The sequence below is a fragment of the Rhinoderma darwinii genome, chromosome 4, assembly GCF_050947455.1.
Source record: "Rhinoderma darwinii isolate aRhiDar2 chromosome 4, aRhiDar2.hap1, whole genome shotgun sequence".
Taxonomy (NCBI): domain Eukaryota; kingdom Metazoa; phylum Chordata; class Amphibia; order Anura; family Rhinodermatidae; genus Rhinoderma; species Rhinoderma darwinii.
Window position 1 is genome coordinate 350,838,615 of NC_134690.1, and position 12,573 is coordinate 350,851,187.

The 12,573-nt window shown below is 41.8% G+C and overlaps 1 protein-coding gene across 1 annotated transcript in view; it reads right to left on the bottom strand.

Annotated features, from left to right (window-relative positions):
• Positions 1-259: 259 nt before the first annotated feature.
• Positions 260-12,573, bottom strand: part of SNX5 (sorting nexin 5) — a 54,709-nt gene continuing 42,395 nt past the window's right edge. Inside the window, exons 9-13 of the mRNA XM_075862943.1 lie at positions 6,836-6,875; positions 6,651-6,737; positions 6,392-6,551; positions 4,361-4,446; positions 260-606 (exon numbers count right to left, since the gene is read on the bottom strand). Of these exons, the coding sequence (XP_075719058.1) occupies positions 556-606; positions 4,361-4,446; positions 6,392-6,551; positions 6,651-6,737; positions 6,836-6,875 (424 nt within the window). The 3' untranslated portion in view covers positions 260-555. The remainder of the gene's footprint in view (positions 607-4,360; positions 4,447-6,391; positions 6,552-6,650; positions 6,738-6,835; positions 6,876-12,573) is intronic.

Sequence of the window (12,573 nt, forward strand, 5' to 3'; positions counted from 1 at the left end):
CTGCAAGTATCGGTATCGAAGTCCAAATTCTGGTTTTGTGACAACCCTAGTAGAAAGGTTAATAAATTAGTCCCTACATGTTTTCGCATTTTACCAGGTCCATATATAAGGAACCAATGAAAAAGAAGGATGAGGGGAGTAGCTGCAACATTTATGTATTTCATTGCAACCAACCACATGTGATTTTGAAGTCTTCAATCACTACACAGTAAAGTGGTTACTTAAGAAAAAAAATGAACGCAGCAACCTAAAGCTTTTTGTTTATATTTTTATATACAATGAAGCCGGTATTTCTGAACAAACGTTTCAAATGAAAAATACTTGAAAAGATCAGATTTAACGTTTTAGGAAAAAGTTTAAAGAAAACATGTAATCTTTAGAAGAGCAATATTAAATTTCCCCTATTGTTAGAAACTTTACAAAACATATATACTAATATAAAGCTTGACTTTTACCATGATAATCCTATAAAACCAAAAGTTACAATCACGTAAAGACAAAGCTGCTCAGGATATCTGAAGTGCAATTGGTGCTTCTGGAGGTCACGGTTCCTGTTTAGCTGTTCTTGAAGAGATCGATGCAGCTTTGTAATAAGGAGATGTTATTCTGTTAAAAGGAAAGGATAAATACATTAACATTTCTAACCGTATGTTTTTGGACTGAAAAGCAACCTTAATGCCTATGCTCTGGGGCACATCGATATATGCTGTGGAATAGGATAGTATTTTATAAGCATAAAGTACAGAAAAAGCCTCCTTTTAAAATCGTGATAAAACCTTGCTACAATTATATAAATGCCCAATAGATGCGGGTCCCACCTCCTGACACTCCCCCCCCCCCCCCCCCGTCCTATACTCTGCCGCTGGGCTCTGGCCACTGACCGACGAAGTGGCTGGATTTTCCAGAAAAAGAAAAGCGCGTTTTGCTATGCTGTTCCCGGAACTCCCATTCTATGGGAGTTTTGGAAAACCCGGCCATGATGCAGAAACTTAAAGAGGCTCTGTCACCAGATTATAAGTGCCCTATCTCCTACATAATGTGATCGGCGCTGTAATGTAGATAAATGTTTTTTATTTTGAAAAACTATCAATTTTGAGCAAGTTATGCACAATGTTAGATTTATGCTAATTAGTTTCTTAGTAGACAACTGGGCGTTTTTACTTTTTTACCAACTGGGCGTTGTAAAGAGGAGTGTAGGACGCTGACCAATCAGCATCATACACTTCTCTCCATTCATTTTTAGCAGTACTCACAACACAGCGTGATCTCGCGAGATCACGTGTGCGGTCATTCACAGAATCTTTACCGAAGTGACGGGAGTGATGAATAGACATCACGTCCCGGCCGGAGGCAATGTCTATTCACTCCCAAGACACTTCGGTAAAGTTAATATGGGAGTATGTGACTGCAAAGCGTGATCTCGCGAGATCACGCTGTGTTGCGAGTACTGCTAAAAATGAATGGAGAGAAGTGCATGACGCCGATTGGTCAGCGTCATAAACTTCTCTTTACAACGCCCAGTTGGTCAAAAATTTAAAAAAACTCGCCCAGTTATCTATTAAGAAACTAATTAGCATAAATCGAAAATTGTGCATAACTTGCTTAAAATTGATTGTTTTTCAAAATAAAAAGCACTTGTTATCTACATTACAGCGCCGATCACATTATCTAGGACATAGGGCACTTATGTGGTTACAGAGCCTCTTTAAAGAGGCTCTGTCACCAGATTTTGCAACCCCTATCTGCTATTGCAGCAGATAGGCGCTGCAATGTAGATTACAGTAACGTTTTTATTTTTAAAAAACGAGCATTTTTGGCCAAGTTATGACCATTTTTGTAATTATGCAAATGAGGCTTGCAAAAGTCCAAGTGGGTGTGTTTAAAAGTACAAGTCCAAGTGGGTGTGTATTATGTGCGTACATCGGGGCGTTTTTAATACTTTTACTAGCTGGGCGCTGTGAAGAGAAGTAACATCCTCTTCTCTTCAGAACGCCCAGCTTGTGACAGTGCAGATCTGTGACGTCACTCACAGGTCCTGCATCGTGACGGCCACATCGGCACCAGAGGCTACAGTTGATTCTGCAGCAGCATCAGCGTTTGCAGGTAAGTCGATCTTACCTGCAAACGCTGATGCTGCTGCAGAATCAACTGTAGCCTCTGGTGCCGATGTGGCCGTCACGATGCAGGACCTGTGAGTGACGTCACAGATCTGCACTGTCACAAGCTGGGCGTTTTGAAGAGAAGAGGATGTTACTTCTCTTCACAGCGCCCAGCTAGTAAAAGTATTAAAAACGCCCCGATGTACGCACATAATACACGCCCACTTGGACTTGTACTTTTAAACACACCCACTTGGACTTTTGCAAGCCTCATTTGCATAATTACAAAAATGGTCATAACTTGGCCAAAAATGCTCGTTTTTTAAAAATAAAAACGTTACTGTAATCTACATTGCAGCGCCTATCTGCTGCAATAGCAGATAGGGGTTGCAAAATCTGGTGACAGAGCCTCTTTAAATATCACAATCCGTGTGGCTGTGTCTGGTATTGCAGCTCAAGCCTATTTAAAGAGGCTCTGTCACCACATTATGTGCCCCATCTCCTACATAAGGAGATGGGCGCTGTAATGTAGGTGACAGCAGTGCTTTTTATTAAAAAAAAACGATCTATTTTTACGTTAGGAGCGATTTTAGCTTTATGCTAATTAGTTTCTTAATGCCCAAGTGGGCGTGTTTTTACTTTAGACCATGTGGGCGTTGTACAGAGGAGTGTATGACGCTGACCAATCAGTGTCATGCACTTCTCTCCATTCATTTAGTCAGCGCATAGTGACACTGCGTTGTTCGCTATGTGCTGCCTTATATTGACATATTTACGTTACTGAAGTGTTTAGACCGTGACTAGACATTCCTTCCAGCCAGGACGGGATGTCTATTCACAATCTCAGCACTTCGTTAAAGTTTCTGTTAAGTACCACAGAAACGTTAAAGAAGTGCTGAGATTGTGAATAGACATCCCGTCCTGGCTGGAAGGAATGTCTAGTCACGGTCTAAACACTTCAGTAACGTAAAATATGTCAGTATAAGGCAGCACATAGCGAACAACGCATTGTCGCTATGCGCTGACTAAATGAATGGAGAGAAGCGTATGACGCTGATTGGTCAGCGTCATACACTCCTCTGTAAAACGCCCACATGGTCTAAAGTAAAAAACACGCCCACTTGGACATTAAGAAACTAATTAGCATAAAGCTAAAATCGCTCCTAACATGGTAAATATAGATCGTTTTTCTAAATAAAAAGCACTGCTGTCACCTACATTACAGCGCCCATCTCCTTATGTAGGAGATAGGGCCCTTATAATGTGGTGACAGAGTCTCTTTAAAGAACCACTCTGGTGATTATTTTATCAATAGACCGCTATTGTGATAAAATGTGTAATGCAGCGTATTACATTTTAAAAGTTCCCATGGTCTGCATCAACGCCGCATGCCCTCTCTGCCGGATAACACCTCCCCCTGATGTTACTGTGCTCCATTTTACAGCACAAGTAGAGCCTTGCAATATACAGAAGTGCTATGAGACCACCCCCTTGGTTTCCCAGCATAAAGCATGGATATTATGGGGCATGCAGTAGCAGTCTCACAGCATGAGGCTGCATTGCCACGCCGGCTAGACTGCATCCCCTGTGCAGAAGCATGATCCAAGACGACAGACTGACCCCGAAGGAGGCTGTTGAAAAATAACTTTGGTACAGAGTTTAGAAACTTGTATTAGTGCTTTGCAAGAACGCTCAGGTGGTCAGTAGAATAGGACAAAAAACATATAGGACAAAGTGCTCCTTTAAATGAGTGGGGCTGAGCTGCAATTCCAGACACATCCGCATAGCACTGAGTAGGGTACTGTAGTGAAGTTGACAAGGATCCTTCTTTTTGATAACCATGAGGCTCAGGACCCCACAAAACATTGATGTCCTATCAAGGTTGATCGTGGCAAACCCATTAAAAATCTATAGTGGTGTGAAGGCCTAAAATTAATTTGCACATAACTTTGAACATAAAAAAATAAAGTATGTTCATAGTTGGTTGTACATTAGATTTGTTTCTAGAAGCAAATCAGGATAACCGTATTTTGAGAAATACATAAAAATATTACGTGACATGAACAGTACAATACTACAGTACAGTTACAAATATATATCATGATAAGTGTGTGATTTACATGTATAGATACAAAATTAAAACTAAATATGACAGTACGAATTAAGGACTCCTAGAACGAGAACTACATGTCGCGCATATCAAGAGCACCTTATTGTTAAAGTCAATGGGCAGAATAAATTTGAGCGATAACACCACAAACCTTGGCATGCTTAATTTCTAACTCGGTCATCTCCACCAGGTTTTTTCGAAAAGCGGATACTCGTCTTCGTTTAAAGCTAGTCAATTCTAAAAAATAAGTCATAGTATTGGTAAGACTTCCAATAAAGCAAATAATAAAATAAAAAAAAGTAATTAATTAAAAGGTGTTAGCTAGCTTTCTTTTTAGTTAGTGTCACGGAGCATTCTTTGACTCCTGAATGGCTACTTATTTATGTTGTGGATTTTTTTAGCCTTAGGATATATTGCTGCATAACTGTGTAGACTTGGGAAGACTACAACATCAGAATGCCATCATAAAAAGAGACGGCATATTGCTAGTATATGCCACCGCTTTGTGATCGTGGGGGTGCGACTGCCGGGACCCCCTCCCATCGATGTGTAGTACAGCCCCATTCTGTAGTGATATGCCATCACTTTCTTTGATGGTAAACCCCTTTAAGCATTCTGGTGAAACTTGGTGACATCCATTATGGGATTTGTACTGGCAGCCTAAAAGTGACAACAGTAAGCGAAGAAAAAGGCTAAACAGAATTGAGAAGGACTCAAGGACTAACTGGTGATTTACTTTTACGTGGGAATGCTGATACAAATTAAAAGGGTGAAAGAGCGCACATGAAGAATAATTCGCTTTGCGAAAGTATTTGGAGTTTGTCCTATTTTCTTGCATAACAACCTTGAATTAAAACTGATTTTTAGGGGTTTTGTACCACTTTATTTACACAACATGCCTACCACTTTGAAGGTGCTAAATATTTTTTAAACTGAACCTTAGTGTGCATAAGTATTCGCCCCCCTGAAAGTCAATACTTTGTGGAGCCACCTTCAGCTGAAATTACGGATGCAATTCTCCGGATATATGTCTGTATTAGCTTAGCACATCTAGACACTGGGATTTTCGCCCATTCTTCCAGGCAAAACTGCTCCAACTCCTTTAAGTTAGATGGGTTGTGTTGGTGTACAGCAGTCTTCACGTCATGCCACAGATTCGCAGTTGAATTAAGTAAATGTTTCCCCTTAAACCCCTCCAGTGTAGCTTTAGCAGTTTGTTTAGGGTCATTTTCCTGCTGGAAAGTGAACCTCTGTCCCAGTCTCAAATCCACTATGCTTCACTGTGGGAATCCTGTTCTTGGGGAGATGTAGGTAGTGTTGGGTTTCTGCCATGATGGCCAAAAAGTTCAATGATATAGTCTCATCTGACCAGAGAACGTTCTTCCATGTGTTTTGGGAGTCTGCCACCTGCTGTTTGGCGAACTCAAAATGTGTTCTCTCTTTATGTAATGGCTTTTTTTTGGTCACTCCATAAAGCTCTGCGGAAAGGTCAAAAGTATGGGATATTATTTTTATAACTAATTATGTGACTTCTGTTAGACCTTATTTAGGGGTTTCATAGCAAAGGGGGTGAGAATACATATGCACTCACAACTTGTGAGGTTTTTTTTCATTCCCCTGTAACAATTACATAAAATGAAATTTAAAATCCATTTAAATTCCAGGTTGTAATGCAACCAAACAGGAAAAACCACCAAGGGGAGGGGATGAATACTTTTGCAAGGCACTCTATATCTCAAGTGACCTCAATGCTCAAGGTTTCTGTACAGCGACCATGCCGTCAGTTGAGTATAGCTGACCAGTCACATTCTGTGCATAACATTTGACTCGGCTGCTAACATTTAGAGACTCTTCCGAGACTTCAAATATTCCAGAATGTAGAAGTTTTTGGCTACTCTCTTGATCATCTACCCTTCATTTAGGTTTTAGGCCTATACTATATACCAGTGTGCTGCAGTGCAGCTTGATAGCCCATGGTTGTTACACAAAGGATCAAGAAATAAAGCAGATTTTTATTGTTGTGGCTTCCCCTTACAACTATTCATAAATCTTTTTTTCCATTGTACTTGTTGGAAAGAAAAAAAAAGCGCAATAAGCCGTAATAACAGAATGGTTAGCTAGTGAAGTATGCAGTCTGAAGAAGGAAGTGGTGACGGAAAAGTGAAGTACCACTCTTCCCTACCTTGTTTCCCAGACTCTGAGAGCTTCTCAAATTTCTGGCAGCACTCTTGTTGATGCAACTCGGCCTGTTTCACCTCTTTGCTTTTCAACCTGGCCTTATCAAGAGCTTTGTTTGAATTCTCATATTCGACCAGGCTCTTTGTCCTTCTTAACAAAAGGTCCTGAATAAGAGTGATTATAATGTATATATTTTTTTTTAAACCAAAAAGAAATAGCCAATATCTACCGGTCGGTTACCTTCCGGAACAACGAAAAAATACCTTGGCTGCTTCAATATTAAGCATGTAGTATCTTAAAAGTTCTGATAGCTTTAAATCTTCATCTGATGCAACTCTGGCTTCTACTTTCTGAAACAAAAATATGGAAAAATATATTTCTGCTAGATCGTACCTCTTTAAAAAGCATCATAAATGTGAAACAATAAATGTACAAAAACTTAGCTTACCCTGAGTTTTTCGAACAATTCTGCTAACTTTAGTAAATATCTGGGGGACAAAAAAAATTATTAAATTAAACGTGTGTGTAGAAATACTAGAATTCAGTTAAATATGCACCTTTGCAGCTTTTTATAGTTTATTTTGCTGCTCTGCATAGCTTTTCACCTCATGTGTCTAGTTGATTTGATTAATAGCTGAACGAGCTTAATTAGGCCTAGATCTGAGCATCTACTCCCCTATAAATTTAAATGTAGCATATGGGGAAGGCACTCGTGCAGGGGGGCACGACGGCAGAAGTCATCGCTGTCTAAGTGTCCTGGCAGTTATACATGGCAGTTGCACAGGGTCAGTGACAGGTAAGCTGCATTACCAAACCAGACAAACTAGCCCACGCTCTCAATATTAGATTTCTAACTTTCTGTAAACAAACATGTTTGCCACCGCTCTCATCATTATAGCTGCTCTTGGTTTGCAATCCTATCGCCCATTTAAGAATTGCCCAAAAACAGTCCGCATCAGTCCTTCTCTCCTGGCCTCACCCATGTACAGCTCCCATTCACTATTCACTTTCCTCAGTCAACTTAACCCATCTCATCCCACTGCCCAACATAAAAAACGCTCTCATAAATCACAGAACCATCTGCTGTCTCTCTCCATTCTCCTGCTATTAGCTGCAGGGGACATCTCTCCCAACCCTGGGCCTCCCTTTTCTTCTGCCAAGCTCAAACACTTACCTGCCACACATAGAAACCCTGCAAATCTTCTTGCCATTCCTTGTGTGTCTTCTCCTGTCTCTTAACTGTGCTCTCTGGAACCCTCGGTCCGTGTGCAACAAACTCACCTTTATTCATGACTTATTCCTTTCTAACTCTCTCAACCTTCTGGCTCTTACAGAAACATGGCTAGACCTGTCTGACACTGCTTCCCCTGCTGCTCTATCTTATGGTGGTCTCCAGTTCTCTCATGCCCCCAGACCTGAGAACAGGCAGGGTGGAGGAGTAGATATACTTCTTTCCCCACACTGCACTTTTCAGGTCATTCCCCCGGTCCCCTCACTCACATTTCCCTCTTTTGAAGTCCACACCCTCAGACTCTTTCACCCTTTTGCCCTCCGAGTGGCAGTTGTCTACCGCCCACCGGGCTCACCCCGCCAATTCCTGGATTATTTTGCTGCCTGGCTTCCACAATTTCTATCCTCTGAAACACACACTCTCATCATGGGTGACTTCAACATCCCCATTGATAACCCAATCTCCTCATCTGCCTCCCAGTTTTTATCTTTAACCTCGTCCCTCGGTCTGTCACAACTTACTAACTCTCCTACACATGAAGACGGGCATTCACTTGACCTGGTCTTCTTCCGGCTCTGCTCAGTTTCTGACTTTATTAACTCTCCTCTCCCGCTTTCTGACCACAATCTTCTCTGCTTTACTATCAAATATTCTCTGCCTCCTCAGGTCATCCCTACATATCAGACATACAGAAATCTACATGCCATTAACACTGTGAAACTCATAGACAGTCTACAGTCCTCATTGTCCCCTATCTCTTCCCTCTCCTGTCCCAATCTGGCTGCCAAACTTTATAATAACACTGTCAAAAATGCATTGGATGAAGCAGCCCCCACTACACTCCGAACCACCCGACAAAGACGACAACAACCCTGGCTCACGCCTCAATCCCGCTTTCTTCAGCGGTGCTTGAGATGTGCCGAACGACTGTGGAGAAAATCGCATTTGGATGCAGATTTCCTCCATTACAAATTTATGCTCAAAACTTACAACTCTGCCCTTCACCGCGCCAAACAAGTCTACTTCACTTCTCTCATCTCCACACTATCTAATAATCCAAAACGCCTCTTTGATACTTTTCACTCCCTCCTTAGTCCTAAAGTGCAGACACCAATCACAGATCTCAGTGCTGAAGACCTGGCCAATTATTTTAAAGTTAAAATTGACAACATCCGACATGATATTATCTCCCAGTCCCCTAGTAACATCGATCCCCTTCCCCCCCGCACTCCCTCTTCTTCACTCTCAGCATTTGACCCAATAACTGAAGAAGAAGTCTCAAGGCTCCTCTCTTCTTCTCGTCCTACTACCTGCCCTAGTGATCCTGTCCCCTCACACCTCCTCCAGTCCCTCTCCCCAGCTGTCACTAGTCACCTCACTAAAATATTTAACCTCTCTCTTTCCTCTGGTATCTTTCCCTCCGCTTTTAAACATGCCATTATAAACCCATTATTGAAAAAACCAACTCTTGACCCATCCAGCACTGCCAACTACCGACCAGTCTCTAATCTGCCCTTCATCTCCAAACTCCTGGAACGCTTGGTCTACTCTCGCCTTATCTGCTATCTCTCTGCTAACTCCATTCTTGACCCCTTACAATCTGGTTTCCGCACTCTACACTCCACAGAAACTGCCCTTACTAAAGTCTCAAATGATCTCTTGGCGGCTAAATCGGACGGTAAATCCTCTCTCCTGATTCTTTTGGATCTCTCTGCAGCCTTTGACACTGTAGACCACAAACTCCTACTTAACATGCTCCACTCTATTGGCCTCAAGGACGCGGCTCTCTCTTGGTTTTCCTCCTATCTCTCTGACCGCTCATTCAGTGTGTCATTTGCTGGTTCCACCTCTTCTCCTCTTCCCCTTGATATCGGGGTTCCTCAGGGATCAGTCCTAGGTCCGCTCCTCTTTTCTCTCTACACAGCTCCTATTGGACAAACCATCAGCAGATTTGGCTTCCAGTACCATCTCTACGCTGATGACACCCAATTATATACCTCTTCCCGTGATATCACCCCTGCTCTAATACAGAACACCAGTGATTGTCTGTCCGCTGTCTCTAACATCATGTCCTCTCTCTATCTGAAACTGAATCTTTCTAAAACTGAGCTCCTTGTGTTCCCACCATCTACTAACCTCCCTAAACCTGATGTCTCCATCTCTGTGTGTGGCACTATCATAACTCCTAAGCAGCACGCCCGCTGTCTCGGGGTTATTTTTGACTCAGATCTTTCCTTTACTCCTCACATACAATCACTTTCACGCTCCTGTCATTTTCACCTCAAAAACATCTCCAGAATCCGCTCTTTTCTTACGGAGGAAACTGCCAAAACTCTCATTGTTGCTCTGATTCACTCTCGTCTTGACTACTGTAACTCATTACTAGTCGGTCTTCCCCTCACTAAACTCTCCCCTCTCCAATCTATCCTCAATGCAGCAGCCAGGCTCATCTTTATGACCAACCGCTACACCAACGCCTCTAATCTGTGCCATTCACTGCACTGGTTGCCCATCCCCTTCCGAATAAAATTCAAACTTATTATTCTCACCCACAAAGCTCTCCACAGTGCTGCACCTCCTTACATCTCCTCCCTCATCTCTGTCTACCACCCTACTCGGGCTCTACGTTCTGCCAACGACCTTAGATTAAAATCCTCCATAATCCGAACCTCCCACTACCGTCTCCAGGATTTCTCTCGTGCTGCACCAGTCCTCTGGAATGTGCTACCCCAGACAATCAGATTAATTACCAATATCCACAGTTTTAAACGTGCCCTGAAAACACATCTATTTAGACAGGCCTATAACATTCCCTAATCTGACTCCTTTCCATGGCCCTCCATTTAGATTAGTCATCAGAATAAGATTCCCTCACACTCCTTCACTTCATGTCCGTCATACACGGATACTGGCTGGTGACTGGCTCATGCAGCTTTATGTTACCACCGCATGTGTATAAAAATGGCCGGACCATTGTACAGAACAAACACTGTTACACTTTGTGTCTCCCTTATGTCCTCATAGATTGTAAGCTCTTGCGAGCAGGGTCCTCACTCCCCAGGTTTGAATTGTAAATGAACTTTGTCACTATGTAATGTCTGATATTGTTTGTTTCATGTTCCCTCTAAATTGTAAAGTGCTGCATAATATGTTGGCGCTATATAAATAAAGATTATTATTATTATTATTATTATTATAGGTACCACTTTACCACCTGTATGAGTTGTGTGGCATGGTTTACAAGGGCATCGCTACAACCGTTATTTGCTGCTTTTACAGAATGATTTGTTGCCTCTCATATGAATACAAGGGGAATACCATAGAATATGCACAAATACAAGTATCATGCAAGGCATTCAGCTTTCAATCCACAAATTTTAGTTAATGACTAGTGATAAAAGCATTTATCCAGACGTAGAAATAGTTCAATCAGTATATCAAATAAACTGAAGGTATAATGGACCTAATTTTCCAAATTCATTATTCTAAGATTGAATTATAGTATACAAGAAGTTCCATATATCCCCCATTCACGAACATGCTAAGTAAGCAATAACAGTGCATGGACATGTCATGACCATGTGATCAAGTGAAATAAATAAGAGCACCGTAATATTTCATCCATTACCACATTGCCCATTGACCAGGGCCAATAGAACATTGTGGTCACGGACATGATGGTGTGAGGAGTACAAGTCATGGCAAAAATATGGTTTACATTGGACGAGGCCTTCACAAAAGCAGTGAGCAAGCACAAAATCGCAATGTGCAAGACACAACTGTAACAGAGTATTTGGATTCCTGTAAAAATACAGCCACTGCCCAGTAACAAAGGATTATTGCAGGTGAAGTGGCCGAATCTTCTGCGCGGTCACTAACCTTGAAATGAAATGTTGGGGGCAAACGTTCTGCACTGCAATGGAGAGGAAGATGAAAGTGGAGACGCAGTAATGCATCATGGATTACTTCATACGTTTTTGTTTTTTTAAACGAAGAGGTCAAAAATGCGAACCAGTAGGGGATATTGGATTCCAGGATGTCTATGTAATGCCCAGATGTTTAGGGACCTTCATGGCAGCCAATCTCTGCTCTGGCTGGAGATCCTGGGTATTTGAAAATGGGCTTTTTAATTCAGATAGCCCCATTATAGTGTAATTCCGGGGAGGAAATGCTTTTTAATAACTTTAGCCAGGCATTTGGTTATACAAAGTCTTCCTATCATTACCCTAAAAGCCATATACCAACATTAGGTCCAGAATTATTTGGACAGTGACAAGTTTTGGCATTTTAGCTGTTTACCAAAACATATTGAATATACAGTTATATAATCAATATGGGCTTAAAGTGCAGACTCTCAGCTTTAATTTGAGGGTATTCACATCCTTATTTGAGGAAGGGTTCAGGAATTCCAGGTGTAGCATTTGCATTTGGAAGCTGTTGCCGTGAACCCACAACATGAGGTCAAAGGAGCTCTCAATGCAAGTGAAACAGACAATCGTTAGGCTGAAAGAAAATTAAGAAATCCATCTGAGAGATAGCACAAATGTTAGTAGCGGCCAAATCAACAGTTTGGTACATTCTTGAAAAAAAAAAGGAGCACACTGGTGATCTCGTGAACTCCAAAAGGCCTGGACGTCCACAGAAGAAGACCGTGGTGGATGATTGCAGAATCCTTTCCATGGTGAAGAAAAACCCCTTCACAACATCTACCCAAGTGAAGAACACTCTCCTGGAAGTAGGTGTATCAGTATCTAAGTCTACCATAAAGAGAAGACTTCATGAGAGCAAATACAGAGGGTTCACCACAAGGTGCAAACCATTAATCAGCCTCAAGAATAGAAAGGCCAGATTAGACTTTGCCAAACAACATGTAAAGAAGCCAGTCCAGTTCTGGAACAGTATTCTTTGGGCAGATGAAACGAAGATCAACCTGTACCAGAATGATGGGAGGAAGA